At 36.3% G+C, this 21,673-nt stretch overlaps 1 protein-coding gene across 1 annotated transcript in view; it reads left to right on the forward strand.

Annotated features, from left to right (window-relative positions):
- Positions 1 to 21,673, forward strand: part of DNAH8 (dynein axonemal heavy chain 8) — a 178,628-nt gene that overhangs the window by 91,567 nt on the left and 65,388 nt on the right. Inside the window, exons 46-55 of the mRNA XM_068939550.1 lie at positions 705 to 892; positions 3,521 to 3,607; positions 3,746 to 3,853; positions 4,628 to 4,762; positions 6,491 to 6,652; positions 9,480 to 9,726; positions 14,514 to 14,755; positions 14,836 to 14,976; positions 18,993 to 19,230; positions 20,002 to 20,144. Coding sequence (XP_068795651.1) covers positions 705 to 892; positions 3,521 to 3,607; positions 3,746 to 3,853; positions 4,628 to 4,762; positions 6,491 to 6,652; positions 9,480 to 9,726; positions 14,514 to 14,755; positions 14,836 to 14,976; positions 18,993 to 19,230; positions 20,002 to 20,144 — 1,691 coding nt within the window. The remainder of the gene's footprint in view (positions 1 to 704; positions 893 to 3,520; positions 3,608 to 3,745; positions 3,854 to 4,627; positions 4,763 to 6,490; positions 6,653 to 9,479; positions 9,727 to 14,513; positions 14,756 to 14,835; positions 14,977 to 18,992; positions 19,231 to 20,001; positions 20,145 to 21,673) is intronic.

Consider the following 21,673-nt stretch of genomic DNA (forward strand, 5'->3'; position numbering starts at 1 on the left):
TCTATTTTCCTCTCTTTCATACACGGATTCACACAGAGCGTTGTCTGCACTTCATATATTGTTAATATCCTTTAGCGTTACATGGAAAACTTGTAGTTTAGTGTGAATTTAAAATGCTGATGCTTATACATAGAGATATACGTGCCAAGTTTAGTATTTTCTGTCTTGTGATCATCAGTATTTTAAATTAGTCTCCAATTAGTGCAAAAATAATTTCAATTTTTAATTCTAACCTTTATGATCAGAGAGGCAAGAGCATTATCAAGGCTGGAACGCCCAAATGCAAATAAAAAAACCGTAGGACTTTGTTGTTGCAACATTTTAGGACCTTCACTTGTAGTTTTTACTCAGGTTTTTTTTTTTTTTCTGTTAGATTGACAGTATTGCTTTTTGCAACAGAATCTGATTGTTGCTTTACAATAAAAGGAGAAAGATATGTTTCAAAGGTCTACAGAATGCCCTAAGAGATCAAAAATCTTTTATCTGGTTATTATTCACTATTACACATTTTGTATAAATAACTAATATCGACTCAGGTTGAATATATGTATAGAAATACTCAGATGAGTAGGGAGGTACTGCTTGACCACAGGGCTAGAAATAAATCTAATCTTACTTCATTAATTGCAGAAAAAGATATGTAGTCTATAGTCTCAAATATGCATGAAGAACAGTAGATAACAATTTTTTTTCCTCTGTTTTAGGTCTTGCGCAGTCTGGATCTTGGGGATGCTTTGATGAATTCAACCGAATTGAGTTGCCTGTCTTGTCAGTAGCAGCACAACAAATTTATATTATTTTAACAGCAAGAAAAGAAAGAAAAAAGCAGTTCATTTTTTCTGATGGAGACACTGTAGATTTAAATCCAGAGTTTGGAATTTTCCTTACAATGGTAAATATTGTAATAATCCCAGAGAAATGACAAATTACACTATCTGAAAGTTAATTACATAGCAAGATGAAAAGGGCATATTTTATTAATTAGATGGTGCTGTCACTATAGAATTAGACTAAAATACCATAACAAATTATAAATAATCTGATTGTTTGTGTTCAATTGCATGCCTTAGTTTTTACATTAAGATTATTCATAAGGTTCAATTAATTATGTTACCTCATTACTGTATTGCAGCTCATTATGTTGGCCGAGAGTTTGTCCAAATTTCCTGGCATCTCTGTGCTATTAGAGAGGAGTGAACCACTAATACACTTTACTACTTAGCATGAAATGCTTTAACAGTGTTGTTGAGAAGGCTACTGTTAGGAGTAAAAAGAACCTCTGGAGGAGTCTGGAGATGTAGGAAGGACATTTTTCAAGGAGATAAGTCTCCTATCTAATGAGGATACTTTACATGGATAAATAAGAAGAGTTTTTCAAGCTGATTTAGAGAGGCTAAGTATGATTATTCCAGGAATAAACTATGGGATTCCTGAGGCTTCATAACACCCGTCCTGTTGTCTCATGAGCAGGGAATTTTACAGTGGATTTTTCCTAGTGCCAAAGTGGATGGCAATCCAAGATGTCTTTATGGGAAAATAAAATCTTGTCTGCATGTTCAAGTGCGGGATAACAACTGAGGTGATCAAAAATTTATTTTGACTTCTTAAACATCACCCGATTGTTGCTTTATTTCATCCTTGTTCTGGGGAAAATTTTTTTCTCACACTACATCCTTTGTATTCATAAGTATTCTGAACCTAATGCATTAATAGTACTTATGAAATACCGTCATACTGTTGCCAGTGCCTTCACTGCTTGTGAAGCTCTAACACTTTGTAAGTATTGCTTTTAGAGGTACCAGATCAGCACATTCCTCTTCTGCACCTCAAATTTGACCTCAGAGTTATTTCTCACATTTTTCAGTGTATTTTAGGAAATCTACTAGTCAAACTTTCTTGGTCATTAAAATTTTCTTTCAGGTGGTTTTGTTCTGTTTTCATGAGGTAATTTTATTGTCAGTGTCTTATCTTTACTGTATCATTAAAATCTTCTCTATGCATGCTGTTAAAGCATTATTAAAGTTAAGTTTGTGCTAAAAGAGAATTACAACTTGTCATCTGATTCTTACTTCAGCAGATATGATTCATTCACAAACCATCAAACATTCAATGAGATTCCATATTTGAAGGCTAGTCTTTTGGGCACAAGAGATACAAGAAGAGACATCCTGATATTTCCTCACTCTAGCGGCTCGTTATCCTTTTTTTTTTTTTTTTTTTGTCTCTTACTATCCATTGCATTTCTTATATACCAGGAAGCCTGCCTCTTCTGCACAATTCGTGCCAAATCTTCCTCTTCAGGGAGTGCCTAAGATCTGACCAGTGTCAGTCATGTCAGCACTGAATACTCTATTGTTATTATCAGAAATTTCTTATTGGAATAACTGTCAGTTTCCTGATGATCTTCAGTCATTTTATTATAATTATTGCAAACTACTGAGATCTCAGTGTAGAGCTCTGTTGAGTGATGGCTCTTCAGAACCATTCTTGACTAAGGTGTATCATTTGAAACAGGAGTTGAAGAAAAGGAAGAAAATTTTAACTTACATATATCCTGCGTATTTCAAATGTGAGAAAGACTTACTACAACAGTCTCATTGTCAGTGAAGTATTTTGAGAAGTAGGTTCAGGAGAATGGCAGTCTACCAACATATGAATCATTTGTGTGTTTGTTCCCAACCTCAGTCCCTTGATGTATCAAAAACAAAGAAGAGAGGACTTCTCTTAAAGAACCAAATAAGTGTAAGGTTTATTATTTCTGTGTGAACTAGGCTGCAGAATTGTGGCCAGATTCTAGAACAAACCCATTACTGCTTTTTTTTTTTTTTTTTTTTTTTTTAAGTCTTGAACTAAGTTCTGTGAGCACGTATCTTTTTATGGGGTTTGGTCAATGAAGAAATTTGGCAACAGAAGCTTTTGCATCAAGTATCTTTGTTCCTTCCCTTTATTTTTAGGCCATGAGAAAGCATATGAGCTTTAATTATTGAATAAGGAATTTTATCTCCGTGCTGTATTTAGACTAGGTTGATAATATTCCTGTATTTCTTTAGCTTTCACCTTCTGTTTTTGAAAATGACATTTCTCAAAAAAGGTTACGGTGCTTACATATTTGCCATCTTCAGTTTCCTAGAATTATCCAAGCAGAGGAAGTAAGTATTTCTCTTTTGCAGTAAGAAAAAAAAAAAACAGTTTTACATAGTTACAGGACTCAAGTGCTAGGTTAACCTTCATAAAAGCATTTTTTTCAATAGGAATACACTAGAAGAAATAGACCAAGTAGATGTTTTATTCCATAAAATTGTAAACTTCTGATGGCTAGCTTGCTATGATAAAATTATACAGAAGTTATTGCATTTGTAGTTATGATTGAAATTTCTTCTTCCTATTTAATCAATAGGGGACAAAGAATCTAACTCTGAACTGATCTGGGCGTTTATACGTAAATCTACACTTTGTGAACAATAAAAAGGACATTATTTTGACTATTGTAAGTAAGAATACAGTATGTTTTCTTTTATAGAATCCTGGATATGCTGGACGTCAAGAACTACCAGAAAATCTCAAAATTCAATTTAGAACTGTTTCAATGATGGTTCCAGATAGACAGGTACAATTAATGACTGAACTGAAAGAAAAAATGTATTTTAAATTATTCAGGTATTTTAATTTGCTTACCTATCTTCAGAAAAACTAATGGGATTCCTAAAAAAAAAAAAAATGTGTGTATGTATATATTGTATTTCAGATAATTATGAGAGTTAAGCTTGCCAGCTGTGGATTTATTGATAATGTGATCTTGGCTCAGAAATTCTTTGTTCTTTATAAACTTTGCGAGGAGCAACTCACTAAGCAGGTAATGTCATGTTATTCCCTTCCGCTTTCTCTTAGTCTTTACACAATACAACCCTTTAGGTTTTGGTTTGTGTTTTTAAAGTGTCACTTTTATGCTCTTTGGAAAATACTGAAGTAGTTGAAATATAATTCAAACAAATATCTTTATAAAATTTTTGAACAAATAGCCATGTTAATTCATGTTTGGGTAGTTATGTACACACATTTGTCTGAATTGTTAAACGATGGTCATTTGTAATTGTACGTGTCTGAGGTTCTCTGCCTGATGGCTGCACCCAGGAAGAATTAATCTAGTGATGGCATTTTTTGTAAGAATTAGTTAAGGCAGTAAAAAGCTATTGGAATTCAGAAACTCCAGAAAGAACATCTCCAGCTTGATTTAAATTCAACTTCTCTCCACAACGCTGCTTTGATCTGAGGCTTTAAGCTGCCTCAGTTGAAAACATCTGAGAACCCTGCTATGGAAGGCTACAAAATAATTGCTATGCGGCATTATTAATGTGAGGTCAATGAAATTTTAAGAACAAAAGAAAAAGAAAAGTAGAAAAGAAAAAGAATACCAGCCTTCACCTCAATAAACGTTATTGCTCTTCTTTTTTTTTTTAAGAGAGTAATTCCTAAACAATGACAACAATTTCTCTTTTTACTGCCCTTTCAGGGCAGGGTAACTAAACTGCACACAACTAAGGTTTGATATACTGGTGAAATAAATCTGAGGAGCTTGTTATTGATGCATAAACCTTTTTTTTTTTTTTTCCCTCCCTGCCTGTTTTAGGTTCATTATGACTTTGGTCTGAGGAATATCCTTTCTGTTCTGAGAACTCTTGGATCTCAAAAGAGGGCCAGACCAAATGAAAGTGAATTAAGTATTGTTATGAGAGGGCTAAGAGACATGAATCTCTCTAAGCTGGTAAAAAAAAAAAACCAAACTAATTTAAGATTTTAGCACTTCGTATAAGCAGATATTCTAGATACTTCATGGATTTTTGTAGAAGATGAGAAATAATCTCAAACCTAACTTTTCTTTAAAACTTGAAACATGATAATCACTATGTGATCATTAACAGCAGTGTGAGTTTATTAAACTTGAAAACAGTGCTTAGGATGCAGAGGTTCTGAACAGGTTAATAGTGACTTGTCAGTAGGTATTACATCTTCTTGAACAATCTGTGTACAGAATGATTACCGTAACATAATTGGATAACTGGAATATCCACTAAATCAGATTTTTTTAAAGTCAATCTGCTCAACAATGCATGTTTATACACCTACCAACAACGCAACTCCTCAATTGATGAAGTGGGTTTGTAGTGTTGAGTCTAGTTTGCACATGCGTAAAAGCCATTTGTCAAAGATTTCTAGATGTTCATCTGTCTGTTTCCGTAAGGTTTTGCTTCACCAGTTACTATAAATGTAGTGGAATGTAAGAACAGTGTTAATGTACAGACCAAAAGAATTAGTGTATTATTTTCCATATAACTCAATGAGGGCACCTTGGGAATACAATAGGTTCATGTCCATATATGTTATCATATGTCTAAAGTTATGAACATTGCTTTTGTGGAAGTCTTGTAGCCATAACATTCTAACGTAAAGAAGTTTTTATATACACCAGCTTCTTCTCGAATTTAGCATAGAAGCAGCAGACATCAAAGCTAAATAAAAATTGGGAACAGTTGGTCATAGATAGATAGTAGATAACGTGTCAGCTAGATCCTCTCCAGAGGGGGAAAAAAAAACATTGATACATTGATGCCTGTAAAGTAAAGGCAATGTTAGCTGGCAGGATGAGAAGAGTGCCTGTGAAGATGGAAGGGTCTAGTCTAGGAAGGAGAGGTTATAATGTGCCATAAAACCAATGTATGTATTGAATCCACGTTTTTTGCTCTCCAGCACGGATATGAACTCTACTTTTCACAAATTTTTTTCAAGTTTTTTTAGGTGTCCTTTAAGTATTAGGATTGAAAGATCAGAAATGCAGTGATTGTTTTAAGAATAAGTTTTTTTTTCTTTTTTACTGTTTGTGTGAGTTTATTGGGTTCATAGTGGCTTGTTTAGTTCCAGCTATGTAGCTGCCATAAGGATATTTGCATTGGATGAAATGTGATGCATTCCAGGAAGTGGCAGTGTAGAGTAACATTTTGATGGTTCTGTTACAGGGTTATTGATTGTAGTAGTAGTAGTGGAAATGCCTTGACAAATTTTGCATCTTTTGCTCGGGTATGGTCTGGATTGATTTGATGCTTTTTGGACTGTAGGGAGTTTGCTCCTGGTGAAGAGTTTGGCAAGGCTGGAGAGAAAGCTAGTTAAGGACTGGAAGGAGAAGTTACAGGAAGATTTCTTTCAAGATAGGTTGTTTTTTCCCATGTACGCTGCAAGTGTTAAGGGATTTTACAAACAGAGTCTGCTATATGCTCGGTGGGAGTTTTCTTTCAGTATTGAATTTGTTGCTCATGCAACACGTGTGATGCTTTCAAAATGCTTTTTCCTTAGTGAATTGTCCTTTTAGCTAGCTGTCTTTATCAGCATAAGCATCTTTTTCCTTACTATATGTTATTTGAGCATAGAGATTCATTTTGGTTTGAGAGCTTTCTTTGGATAGCCATGCTTTAAACACTTCTTAACTTTTTTGTTTCAGGTAGATGAAGATGAGCCTTTGTTTCTGAGTCTTATCAACGACCTCTTTCCGGGGTTGCAATTGGATAGTAATACATATGCAGAGCTTCAGGCTGCAGTAGCCAGTCAAGTTGAAGAGGCAGGATTGATTAATCATCCACCATGGAATCTTAAGCTTGTTCAGGTAGACCTTTTTTTTCTAAAATCTACTTTATAAACAGGAGTCAGAACACCATATCAGTAGCTAACTACTGTCTTACTCAAGGAGCTCTGCTGCTAATGTGGAGAAAAAACAAAAGTTGTGTGTAGATTATCTAAAGGAAAACCAATCCTCTTTAGCTTATCGAGAAGAGGAAAAAAAAAATCCCTTAAAACACACGGTTATCCCACCCTTTGCCAGATATGGCAGTGCATCTTTGTTACCTGAATGAAGAAGCAAGGGTCCTACATAGCTCTCTCGACTTGAATTTGTTAGACTCCGGTAGGGACAGTTGGGCATAAGAAAGATTCAGAGACATCTTAAAGGCCAAGGCAGCAAATAAAGAGTGACAAGAAATGCAGCCAGGATACAACTTCTGCTAAGTAGGGATTGAGAACTACCTGAGAAAGACCTTTAAAAGGCAAAGAAAAATAGGAAAGGTATGTATTTCTGAGTTAAATGCTTCTCTAATGAAGGAGAGTCCTCACACTGAGTGTGAGCAGACATTGCAGTACATGAAACGTTTTTCTCACCTGCGTTTTGAGAACTCATACACTGGATAGTCATTCAGCTCAGCTATATTGTATTCAAAGAGTTCAGGTATAAGGATAAGTATGTGTAGAAGCCTCAAAAAACAATCTTAGTGTGTGCGCTATGACAACCTTATGGAAACCTCTGATAAGGTTAAGCATGCAAGTTAACATGCAGATAGGTACTATAAAATGAAAGATTCAAAGACGGCATCAGTAACAAGAGTGGATGTGTCATCCAAAGTCCTCAAGGACTTTCATGATTGAAAGGTGAAAGCTATTAAGAGATTTAGAGGCTTTCTGGACTACAAAGGGTATGAACAGCTGCAGCTACTATTAATTTGTCTGTAGTGTTCAAAGTCAGCATCTTCTGAGGTGAATTAGCCACACTTCCATATGCATTTCTCTCTTTAGAGGGCAAACTTAACAAAACCAATAGATAATAATTAGAAAACCAACAAGTATAATTAGAAGGTCACTAGCAGTTACAAATTGATAAGCAGGGTAATCAGACCGTTGTTGCTCTTTTGCGTTTTTGTTGTGCTCTCTTTGGAAGGCACACTTTAATGGATGGTGATGATATACATTATGATAGTTATCATTTTCCTATGTTCTTTGATTCTTTTTTTTCAGCATGTAGGCGGTAAGGTGTGAACACAGTTTCTTTTTAGACCATGCTTTAGACAGTCGTCAGCTTTACTTTACCGGCTATATTACTCATTGAAATTGAGCTTGTAGCATTAATCAGTGAAATTGAATTTATTTTTTTTTCTATTAATTGATGAAATTGAATTTTGCTTTGTAAAATTTGTCAGATAGAGAAGAATTATGCTGTCTTCTAATTTTCCCCATTTTACTTATCCGTATTTTCTGGAGAACTGTTAGACACTGTTAAAGGTTAAGATTAATGCCCTTTACCATTAGTAATGGCTGAAAACTATTCTGCTTTAGAGGCCTTTATTTGTAACTTTGTTGATTGCCATACTGAGGGCATGGCTACAGCAGCTGTCACTTTAGAACGTTTTGGCCCTTGGAAATGTGTTTACATCTTTTTGAGATGCAACCACAGAACATAGACTTTCTGAAAGTATAGGCCTTGAAGTGCTAGGCTTGTTTTTTGGCTGTATAGCCTTAAATTGCAAAAAGCATCATTGCCTCCTATGAACTCAGTATCTCAAAAGAAGCTGGCTGCCAACCAAGAAAAGCACTTTGAGCTTTGTGTTCATGTCTAGATTTTTGATAATTTGCAAACTTGTCTAGCTTAAAAAAACCCCACAACCCTACAATGTGATTTGCTGGATGTGAGAAAGGTGCTTAGTCTTAAGTAACAACCATACTTCTCTTCTACTTCTTCAAATCATCCTTTATGTTTTTATTCCTAAGAGAATACACTGCCTTCCCTAGTATACTCTGCTACTTACCAGCTTTTCATTGTCCGTAGAGTTGGAGGAAAAGTTGTTATGCACTATCGTCTCTGCAGACTTTGAGTACTCAGATTCGTCCTAGCAAAGAAAGCTGCCATTAATGTAAACAGGAACCACAGCTCTTCAGATTTTGGTGCATAGTGGTTATTGGTTGTTTTTAGAGCTCCAGAAAAGAATAGTTTCCTCATTAAACATCCCACTGAAGGAATCTTTGGAGTTAAAGTATTCTGTTATTGATAGTCTGTATTCTTCATCAACTACTGAAGTGTCTCTGCTTTACACTCTACTCATTTCATGGCAAAACCCAGTGTTTTGTGGGAATGCATCTAAGAAAGAGGACAGAAATGTTTGATCTGGAAAGAGATCCTGTCTTTCTACAGAACTTAACCATATGGCTACCATTGCCATATGTAAAAGCTCACATTTTAAATTATCATCTTATATATAAGCACATAGAATTTTTGTGAAAAGATTTTATTCGTCCACCATATAGCCATTTCATGCTAGTATATGGAGTTCTCTGCAGGTGTACCGGTTATTTTCAGTCTTATATGGCTTGTTATCTAATTCTATGTCATAAGATTCTTGACTGGACTTTGATTTCACTGCAACAGAGAGCCAGCTGACTTCCAGAACTCTGCTACTGGCCTTTACTACTGTCTCTAACAGTGAGGAAAAGGAAAATAAGTATCTAAGGAAAATAAGTATTTACCAATCATACTGTTTCTTACAAGGAATGTGTCTAATGTATTTATATATATTTATATTATATATTTATAATCACTGGCTATCAAACATACTAAATGTAAGCAAAAATCTTCCCAAATATTTCTCAAAATATTTTGCTGTTTTTAATAGTTGTATGAAACTTCTCTAGTACGCCATGGGTTGATGACGCTCGGGCCAAGTGGATCTGGAAAAACAACAGTCATAACTATGTTAATGAGAGCACTGACAGAGTGTGGGCAGCCTCATAGAGAAATGCGTATGAACCCAAAAGCTATTACTGCTCCTCAGATGTTTGGAAGACTAGATACTGCAACTAATGATTGGACAGATGGAATCTTTTCTACACTGTGGAGGAAAACACTGAAAGCTAAAAAAGGTATGCAGATACTTTGTGTGTGATATCATCAAGATACTTCTTGAATAATATGTTGAGAAAGAGTCTTGTTTTGCAATTTACAAATGCAGAGAAGTTCCCTCTTGAACAAAAACATATGAGAACATAGATGATGTTACAATCCACTCCTCAATAAATGGCAATAGTTTCAAAATTTCTTGTTTCAGTATGATAATATTATATCTAGATAAAAGTTACCTGTTTCCTTACCACTTCAGTTTTCCAGTTTGCTGCAGAGGTGTTCCTTGGAGGCTGTTAAATTATAATTAAGATTTACTTATCCTAATTGCATTAGCTTTCAAACGATGTTTTCCCATAATTTTTTAATGCTTTCAGTGTGCATATTTATATTTCAATACTTCAGGATTAAAATATCAATATTCCTTTTCATAGTGTCCTGTATTTATTTTTATTTGAAAAAATAAAATTCTTTATGTTAAAGGGAATTGTGATTCCCAGAAGAAAATTCTTCTAACAAAAATAGTAGAGTTTTCTATATTCAAAACTTTGTATATTCAAAACGAAGCCAGAATTTTAAAATTTGATTGCCAAAAATTAGGTGTTTTCATCTATGTTTATCTTCCAAAATAAAACAAAAGTGATTAGATTTTCCAAGTCGATGAGCAGTGATAGCTTTCATTGACTTAAATTGGATCTCTGAATACTCAACACCTTTTGTTTAGCTGCTCAAACAAAGATTCCTTATTTTAGCACCAAGATTTGATGACATCTGATCTGTAAGGAATGTGCTTTCAAAACAGAGTTTCAGGGGCAGTAGAATGGGTAGCACATGTTTTGATGCACAAGAACGTTCAGAGTTCAAGAGATAAAATTTTGGAACACTGTATTTACTTCTGTCTTCTTTATCAGTGCCTATGGATATAGATCAGCAATTTTATCTTATGGTGGTTATAAATTAATAATCTCAAGGTGCATGCAGCCAGTCACTCAGGATTGGGAAACTTCTAGGCCTCACAATGTCTGTAGGGTATGATAACATTCCTTTCCCTTACATAATAAAAAATGAGTGTACAAAGTACTATGCCATTTCAGTTCCTTTCAACTGCCTGGGGAATGGAGTGTTCAATAGGCAGAGTTTTTTTCAGCATCATAAATTCTTCTTTACACAGATTTCTCCAAAAAGTCCTCGTCATTACCATTTGAAAGAATTTATGTTCACCAGTCTTCCCATCCTTGGTCAGCTATTATCCATACAAATTTTCTTAAGTGGCTTTACTACCAAAAAAAAAAAAAAAGGAGAAATCCTCAGGAGGTTAAATCAGCAGACCTGTTTCCACTCTTTCTTTTTGCTTGCCACAAATGTCTGGCATTGATTTGGGGTTTCCCTCTCTTCTTGTCTAAAGAAAATATGTATCACCGCACAGATGAGATTTGTAAATATGAGCACTCCCTGCAATGGGTTGGTGAATGTATCCCAAACCAAGTGCTAGATGTACAACCACTTCATAGAAGTAATAGTGAGTTCCTATTTCCATCTTTCCGAACTGTTCTGGTTGGAGATAAGTTGTTCAGGATTCAGTCTCTTCTGGTGAGTCTGTTCTTCTTGCTACTTTAGGGATGAGACAACCTCTGTCTGCATCACAGTCTTTTTCTGTCATTCAGATGAAGGAGAAAACTCAACTTTTCTTAGACTGCTGTATATTCAGCATTATTTAGTAGTCTACTATGATTGTTTTGTCTTCATTAGACGTTTATAGTCTCAATTTTCACTTAGTTGCATCTGTGTTGATAGTGGCTAATGGAAGGGCTGATTACAAGACAGATGACAGATGAGGCTTAAAGCCTCTCCTGTCCCTCGACTCCCTACATTGAATCTTAGGCCAGAATTGACTTAGAAAGTCCTAAATCCTCAAGTGCAGCAGCTTCAACCTGAAGTGCAGGATAAGAGGGTCCTTGCAGGATGAGAAAGTGAATTTCCATAATAACAATCCCTTATTAAACCAAGCACTCGTTATGCTGCATTACAGGGCAGATTCTTGTTGGTCTATAAATAGTTGCTCTGTAGACTAATACCCTGAAGACTGAGCTTTGCAGAAAAGTTTTTTGGTTAGATCCCTTGCATAGAAAGTGGGTGCATTACAGTGGAAGCTCTGCATTCTTCTCAGCTTGACCAGATTTGTGACTACAGCTCTGACTTTTCCAGAAACCTCCCTAACTGCCTGGCAGGGTGTGAGCATAAGGGAAAGCAAAAGGAAACCAGATATTGTAGTTCAGTAGTACAGGCTCTAAGCTGACAGGGCAGTAACTTAAGATTCTGTTCCTAGAACTGCATGCATAATTTACATTAGAAAGGCATTTATTAAAAATGTTACTTCAGGGAGCTGGACAAGAATCTTAATTACTGGAATGCAAAATCAAGCTCCTTTTGGAATCTACTTCTGATCCCATAACTTTTGCGTTGTAATTGCTAGTAGCTGTTTTAAAGGAGGAATGGAAGATATGGGCAACAACAGGCCTTTTAGTATGACCTCAACCCCATGTAAGGTTTTAGAACAGATTTTGAAGGAAATAATTATAGTAGAAAATAAAATGAGATGCAACTCGGATTTTCCAAGGAGAAGTCATACCGGATTAAATTGCTATCTTTCTTTGATTAGATAAGCTAAAAATATTCTAGGCAAAAGAAATGCTATAAATTTAATCTATAAGGAAGTATATAACTTTACCATGAGAACTCATGTTGGAACTGTAGAGTACACAGAAAAAACAGAAAAGAAAGAAGTTACTGCTGTGGTTTCTCAAGGGGCTAATTTCTCATTTGAGAGGTTTGTTCATCAGACTTGGAAGAAATTACTAAAACTGAATTTTAGGCTATCATATCGAAGGAATTTGACAGTCTTCAGGAGCTAAGAAATAGAAATTGCATGAAATGGTAGAATACAAAAGGTGTAGTTATGTAATTGTATGCTAACAACAGTAAAGTTTATTCTGGTGTACGGTGGGAGCCCATGAGTTAGATATGGAAGGAGAGAAGGACTAGGGTTGTAGTGGATAGTCACAGGATAGTCACAGATATAGCAATGAAACAGGCAAACGTAATTCTATTATCTGTCAGGTCAGTTACTTCTGTTAAAGGTATAGCAACTTTTATGCCATTGTATAAAATAGGGGTGAAAAGGATTTCATTCAAATGGAAGCAGCTGCAACAAAGGATTGGTCATACAACTCTGACATACATGTGTTGTTTTAATCACAAGTTGAGTAAGAGTTCAGGTGCTCTCTCTAACACAGAAAGTTGGTATGCTCTGGAAGGAACAGATGCACGCAAACAGATGTTTATAAATTGATTGTGACTTAGCTGCAACTGTCTGTTGTAAGAAGGATTCTAACAATCAGAGATAGTTATGTTCTAAGAAGAGCAATTAGCAGCAGAAGTGATAAATTTTAAATTACTCATGATGCATTTTTGGCAGATTATGAATTGGGAATGTCTGGACTAACGATGGACTAAACTTCCAGATTCAGGAGTCCTGGCTTTTCTTTCTGTATCACTGTCCACATGAAGGATTTTTTGCATTATTCTTATAACCAACAAAGATATATATTGTTGTCTGTTCACTGTCACTCATTTCAAAATATGTAGAGTTTTACTACAGGACAATGTGTGGGGTGAAAAGAAACCACTGCTGTAGGTAGTCCTTTGTGTGGCAGGTAAAGCAACAGTATCAGTGACATCTATAATAGCATGAAAATTGCATGGCTTTGGACATTTTCAAAGCCTCAGCATAGACTTTTCTTTTAGACATTCATGTACATTACACCATTGTCCAGGCCTCTCTAAAGTCTTTGGACTGGCTGAACAATTCCGCGTTATCTGACTGGATCTCGTGATCCATGCCATCCCTTTACTGTGCTATTATTTGTGAGTGTTTATACTTATACAAACAACTGCTCAAATACGAAACATTTGAATATACAGTGAATAAGATTCTCTGAGATATGTTTTCTGTATCTTTCATGCATGAGCATGTGTGTGCATATATGTGTGCATGTGTGCGATACACATCATAGTCTTTATGAGCTACATCAGAGATGCATATTGAAAATCTAGCAGGATCTAATGCTCCACAAAATGATGGAACTGGAGTGTTGCTGGGACAAATTTGCTGCTTCATGCCTTTGGTCGTGATGACAAATAGAAACATGCGTTTAGGGGTTCGTTACCTAAAACAAATGTGAGCACATCAACAGGAGAGCGTGCGTGGAGAGAAAGACGTATATAGAAAAATAATAAGTTTAAAAGAACAGCTATTCTACAAACATGTATTAGCCTTTACAGAAGTATTGAATCATGAGCAGGCTTGGGGAAATGACGTTCAGCTGAGACAAGCACGTTAGTGAGATTTGTTAGATCAGCTCTGGAAGTTCAGTGACATCACTGAAGAGAAAATCTGGGGTGTTAATGCTAAGAAGGACAGAAAAGTGTGTTAGTGCCTGCAATAACAAAGGTTCAGCTGTATAATTTTTAGGGGACACAGAGGAATTGTTGAACTCTTAGTTTTTTTGTCTTTGAGATACAACATTGTAAAGATATATGTGCCCTCATTTGCTACTTATTGTTCCAAAAATGGTTCCTTAACTAGATGTGCAACTCCTACAGTAATGCAGGTCTGTGGAGACAGCAGGATTTTTTATAAAAAAATACGTTTTTATGCATTACTGAAGTTCTAAAGCATCTCTCATAAACATATTTTCTAGCTGTTTCATCATGGAGATGTGAATTATATCTCTTTTCATTGTTTTTCCAGGTGAAAATGTGTTTCTAATTTTAGATGGTCCTGTAGATGCAATCTGGATTGAGAATCTAAATTCAGTTTTGGATGATAACAAGACTCTTACTCTAGCAAATGGAGATCGAATTCCTATGTCTCCTACATGTAAGCTGTTATTTGAGGTCCACAACATTGAGAATGCCTCTCCAGCAACAGTTTCTCGAATGGGTATGGTGTACATCAGTTCTTCTGCTCTCAGCTGGAGACCAATATTGCAAGTAAGATCATCACTGCTGGCTACTCCTAACTTTACCTTGTTATACATTCTATACAGAAGACTATTGTGGATGTTTTTCAGGCATGGTTGAAAAAACGTTCGTCTCGAGAAGCTGAAGCTTTACAGAGTTTATATGATAGAATCTTTGAACCGGCATATACATATATGAAATTAAACCTGAATCCAAAAATGGAACTTTTGGAATGTAACTATATTATGCAGGTAAAACAGATACCGCATAAGTTTGTATAAATTGACTGACCAAAGTAAGTGTGCAGGAATAGCAAACGGGATATTTGATAACAAAAATTCATTCAAAAAGATTGTTTCCTGACAAAGAAAACTACAAGCTCGACATTTGTTTGTTGGGCACTGCAAGAAGAACTGTTAAGAGATGTGCAGAAGAAACTTCTACTTCTCTGTATCCCTTTGTATGCAGGCTAGCATTCTCTTGGCTGGAATTTGCAGGGTCCAGTAGTTTTTCAGAAGCAAGTTTTAATAAGCTAGTGGTCTCATTCCTGTTCTTTTAATGCCAGATAAGTTGCAATGAGGGCCAGTTTTACCCTATTGGTACTGTCAGTGGAGAGAATGAAGAATAATTCTAGTTATCTTTTTACCTTCGAATATAATAGATATGATTCTGTGAGTCAGTTCTTCCAAGGTCAGTTTAGGAAGTTTTGACTCTGCCTTCCTTTCAGTTGGAATTCTGCCTTGAGTGGCGCCTAACCTTTTTCGGTGATTTATTAATAACAAAATTTATTTGCCTGGCAAATTTTTGCAAGACTATATGTCCTTTACTGCATGTGTCTGGTTAAACTGTTTATGAGTCAGTTATCTGCAGAGTCTGTCTCCAGGCTTTCCATTTGTCCCTGTAGTCCCTGTTTTATTTTGGCAATCTCATAACAAATTCAGTAATACCTTTAATAAGAAAGTAGACAACATAATATTTTGACTCACACCATATTTAACAATAAACTAGTCAATTAGCATTTGGTACATCTTTATTGTCCATTATAGATCTAACTTCAGATTTTCAAGAGTGTCAAGTATTTTACTGTGAATTAATAGCCTTAGTAAATGCCTCAAAAGTTTGTTATGTGTAATATCAAACAAAATATGGATATCTCAAGAATTCAAGGTGACAGGCAGCAGCTGTGTAATTCACTAATTTCTGATGATAAACAAGATGGAGGTGTTCTGCACTTTTTTTTTTTAGTTATAGAAAATATTGTTTGCTTCTACATTTGTTATCTGTGAAACCTCTGGCTGAATTCATTTTTGTCTTCATGGAAGACTTTTCCTGGGACTAAAAGTTTTTTTGGTGAGGGTTTGTTCAAAAAGCATGAGCATGCCAATGTTCTATTCATACTGTTTTATGGTAACATTTCCCTGATTTATCCTATATTGAATATTTCTTCCTGTGGCAAAAATCTCTAAATTTCTGTCACAGATAAGACAGAGTAACAACAACCCTTAGTGGATCTGTATACTGAGATTTATCTAAGAACCAGTAAAATTAGAGCTTTTACTAGACTTGATTATTTCACGCATTCACTCATTTGCTCCTCCACAGTGTTATGTTCATTATGTCTTGATTTCCCTTTTCAGCAGGGATTTCACTACTGATCTGGGTCGATCAGACAGAAAGCTGTTTATTTCCGTGCTGTGCAGGTGATTGCAGCTACCAGTCATAGGTTTTACTCAACAAGGTCCCTGGGCATCCCCTGGCATTTTCTCCATACATCTCTGATCTCCAGGATCTTCTCCACTTCGAAGATCTTTCCTCCAGCCAGGTTCTTCACCGCTTCCTTTCTGAGACCACTTTTTCTTTTCAGAAAGCCTTTTTGGCACCACCCTTTATTTCTGGAAGCCTAAGGTCCTGGTTTCCCATTCTAAATGGTCTAAATGGTCATGTGCCCCTGCACATGAGCCTCCTAATTGGTGATTTTGTCCCATTTCTCCTAATTAATTGCCACTTCTGTTTAGTCCAGGATTATCCAAAGTTACAACCAGTCCGTACCAGTTGCACCAAGCAAGTAGCAGACTTCTGTTTGAAAGTGCAAAAGTTCTATTTTGGATCTTCACCCCTCTGCCACACATACACATTCCCCAATCATCTGCTGCCTGCTAGCATTCACAAGCTATGCTTTTTCTTTTTTTTTTCCCTGCAACAGTTTCATAATGGCTTTATAAAAAAGCAGTCTCACCTTTGCTTTCCTTCTTGCAATTTCCACTGCCATTGACTTTATCTATTTTTTTCAATTCTTCGTGGGTGATTTTTTTCACTGTTTTTATGTTTACACTTGTCTTTTTGCTGTTTACCTTCCTCTTGTCTGCCTCATGAAGCAGACAAATACAATTTACTGAAGAGATTCAACCCAATTATTTTTAGGGATGTCCTGCCTTACCAAGCTATTGGAAAAGTGAATAAACTTGTAGGTAAGAGAGATCCAACTGATATGGTCCACATGAAGGAACAAAGGTCTTCAGCAAATTTTTTCACCAGAGATTTATATGGAAGCTAAGCAGTTGTAGCAGAAGAGAGAAGGTTCATTTATAAATAAATGACTAATTAGAAGATAGGAAAGGGGTAATAGGAATAAAGGATCAGCCTTCAAAAAGGAGGGAGCCTACCACTCATCTAAAGTACCTGTGCTGGGACCAGTGCTGTTCAAAAAGTTTGTAAACAGCCTGGAAAAGTTTTAGGTGGAAAAGTTTGCTGATGATGCTAAATTATTCAGGGTAATAAGGACGAAACAGCTAACCATGAACAGTGGACAGACTTTATGAGACTGAGCAACTGAATAATGAAATGCCAAGTGAAATTCAAAGAAGATAAACATGAAGGGATTCACATGGGAGAAAAACAAACTGTTCAATGCCATGGATAGCAGACCTATGGAACCTCTTGCCAAAGGGTGCTATGGATGATAAAAGTTTATATGGGATCAAGACCAGACTTGCTATTTTCATGGGAGAAAAATCCCTAGAGGGTTGCTAAATACAGAGACAGTTTATTTGGCTCAGAAAGCCCCAAGTTGAAAATGACCTAAGCCAAGACAGCACCAGCAGAAAGTATTGTGGTTTTGCTTTGTTTTTACTCTTCACTAAGTGTCCACTTTCAGTCATATTACAGATGACATGCTGGGCAAACTGGAGTCTTTACCTGATTTGTTACAACCATTTTTATATTTTTGAGTTAGTTTAATTATGTCTGTTTTCCTTCTTCAATAACTTCTTACAGAATATTGCTATGATCCGAAGCATCTGGGAAATTTTGAACTACAACTTATTTTTGAAGAAACAGAAAGATTTTGTTCAGATAAATTGTGATACCACCTGTCCCTGAAGTGCTTAGATAACAAATCAGCTATTTTCCAAAGAAAAGAAGTGTTGTTAATTCCAGTTCATTAAGTGTCATTAATATTGATTGTTCATTTCTTAATTTTTTCTAATACCTAAGTTTTAAAGTAATCAAAGTGTATTCTAACAATTTAGGTCTTTGGCCTGTATTTTAAAAAATGTATTATTGCATTACTTTCAGCTTGAAGTATAACATCATAGTCTGCATAAAGAATACTAGTTATAAGATCTAACTGAAAATCTGCTTCCTTGTTTAAAAAGACATATTTTGAGACAATGTGCTTGACATTGTCTTGTAGAAAAGGAATTTAAGTGATTTTACCTAAATAATATGATTTTATCAAAATAAGATTCAGGTTTCAGGAACAATGTTGTAGCTAGCAAGTTACTAGATTTCTAGAAAATGAAAATGCATTAAATAAAGAGAACTTCCATGTGTAAAGATGGAAAGAGATCCTTAGAGGAATTTTCAGAAGTGAGCAGGCAAATAAATTATACTATTTCATTAAGAACTACCCATTTGTGGAATTCCCGAAAATCTCATTAAGCATATAAATACTGTTAAAAAGCTATTCTCTTGCTCTCTCTCTTTGGTGACATTATCATATAGGTATGATTTGAAAGGATTCTTGACTGTTAAATTACTTAAGTAATTTTGAAAATTTTACCTAGCCTTATATAGGTGTCTTTAATCTATTTTCCTGAGTTCATAGTTTTGAATTTAATATTATTCTTTGCTCTCCTATATTAATTTTCAAATTATATTCTAAGATTTGAATACATATATACACAGACATTATTTATATGTAACTACATATAAAAAAACTGATTATATAATGCTTTCTTAATACAAAATATTTTAAAAATATTTTCAGTCTATTAATATTTTGGAGGGTTTGATTCCCTCGAAGGAAGAAGGTGGTTTATCAACTATATGCCATCTACATAAATTGTTCAGCTTTGGATTAATGTGGAGTTTAGGTGCCCTTCTGGAGTTGGACAGCAGAGATAAACTTGAAGCCTTCATTAGAGCTCATGATAGCAAATTAGACTTACCAGAAATCTCTTCTGGCACCACTCAAACGATGTACGAGTTTTATGTTACTGATTATGGTAAGGAAAATAATTTTTTTTTTAATATTGGCATTCTAAAACTGAATATAGCTGCTTTGAAATTGAAAAATTAATCCTTTAGTCATTTTTTGGTCATAGAAATAGAGATTTTCTTTTGTTGTTGACAGTATAGTGGTGTAATAGATTCTGTGCGGTACCTCTGTGGAGGTGAGAATTAACACACAAGGAAAGCATGCTCATTGGTATTGGTTTTATATACATATCTATTATATATCTATATCTATATAAAGATATATATATATATATATATATATATATATTTAATATCATTCTTATGTATACTTTCTATTGACTATTCTTAACCAGCTTACAATGTGTAGATAATTTTTGCTCTTGCTGTTTTAACCTAAACTAATTTTACTTAATTTCTACAAAGAATTAATAGTTTAAATAAATAGTTTAAATGATAGTTTAACTATATAGCAATAGTTTAAATTTCACACATAGTTTACCATTCTTTTTTCAGAGCATATTCATGTCTAGATACCATTATAAATGCATCTATTTCCCATGTATCCAAATTCAGGACTAATAAGAGGTCATTACTAGTACCTCCTTTGTTAGATGCTAGATTTGAGACAGTTTTTTCCTTTTTGTAATTCTTAGGCTTTCACCTTTAGGAACTACATTTTATATACACTCATAGTGCTTCACCCATCTATGTAATCCAGGACTGATTTTCTTGGCCTAAGAGAATGCTGAATATAATTAAAATATTGTGGGATATTTTCCATTTTTTTGTCATTTCAGGTGATTGGGAGCACTGGAGTAAAAGAGTTCAGGAATATGTTTATCCGACAGATAGCGTCCCAGACTATGCATCTATTCTGGTTCCAAATGTTGACAATGTCAGAACTCAGTTTTTGATAGACACAATTGCAAAGCAACACAAAGTACGTGCAGGATTATTTATTGACTTACATGCCTACTATATGAGATAAACAGAAACCTATTTATAACGTCACAGGGAGACTGTATCATTCTTCATGTTCTCTATCTCTAGTCACAGTTCACCAGCTGCAGCATTATTTAAAATATGTTGCTTTTTGTTTATGTTACTTTATTCTCTTTTTTTTAAATATGAATCTCTTGTAATTATTTCTGAGTCCATGACAAAAGTTTACAGAATCACAGAATGGCCAAGGTTGGAAGGGACCTCTGGAGATCATCTAGTCCAACCTCCCTGCTCAAGCACGGTCCTCTAGAGCATATTTCCCAGGATCGCATCCAGACGGGTTTTGAATATCTCCAGTGAAGGAGACTCCACTACCTCTCTGGGCAACCTGTTCCAGTGCTCTGTCACCCTCACAGTGAAGAAGTTTTTCCTCAGGTTCAGACTGAACTTCCTGTGTTTCAGTTTCTGCCCGTTGCCTCTTGTTCTGTCACTGGGCACCACGGAGAAGAGGCTGGCCTCACCCTCTCGACACTCCCCCTTCAGATACTTATACACGTTGATGGGATCCCCCCTCAGTCTTCTCTTCTCCAGGCTCAACAGGCCCAGCTCTCGCAGTCTTTCTTCATAGGAGAGATGCTCCAGTCCCCTGATCATCTTTGCAGCCCTCCACTGGACTCTCTCCAGTAGTGCCATGTCTCTCTTGTACTGGGGAGCCCAGAAGTGGACACAGCACTCCAGGTGTGGCCTCCCCAGGGCTGAGGAGAGGGGCAGGATCACCTCCCTTGACCTGCTGGCAACACTCTGCCTACTGCAGCCCAGGAGCCCACTGGCCTTCTTGGCCACAAGGGCACATTGCTGCCTCGTGGTTAACTTGTCCACCAGCACTCCCAGGTCCTTTTTGGCAGAGCTGCTTTCCAGCAGGTCCACCCCCAGCCTGTACTGGTGCATGGGATTATTCCTGCCTAGGTGCAGGACCTTGCACTTGCCTTTGTGGAACTTCCGGAGGTTCCTCTCCGCCCAGCTCTCCAGCCTGTCCAGGTCCCTCTGAATGGCAGCCCAGCCTTCTGGTGTGTCAGCCACTCTTCCCCCCAGTTTCGTATCATCTGCAAACTTGCTGAGGGTGCACTCTGTGTCCCTTCCTCCAGGTCATCGATGAATACATTGAACAAGACTGGACCCAGGACTGACCCCTGGGGGACACCGCTACCTACAGGCCCCCAACTAGACTCTGTGCCACTGACCACAACCTTCGGAGCTCTACCATCCAGCCCGTTCTCAATCCACCTCACTCTCCACTCATCTAACCCACACTTCCTGAGTTTACCTAGGAGGAGGTGATGGGAGACAGTGTCCAAAGCCTTGCTGAAGTCCAGGTAGACAACATCCACTGCTCTGCCCTCATCTACCCAGCCAGTCGAATTCCATCAGAGAAGGCTCTCAGACTGGTCAAGCATGATTTCCCTTTGGTGAATCCATGCTGACTCCTCCTGACCACCTCCTTGTCCTCCATCTGCTTAGAGAGGACCT

The sequence above is a fragment of the Struthio camelus genome, chromosome 3 (assembly GCF_040807025.1).
Source record: "Struthio camelus isolate bStrCam1 chromosome 3, bStrCam1.hap1, whole genome shotgun sequence".
In the NCBI taxonomy this organism is placed as follows: domain Eukaryota; kingdom Metazoa; phylum Chordata; class Aves; order Struthioniformes; family Struthionidae; genus Struthio; species Struthio camelus.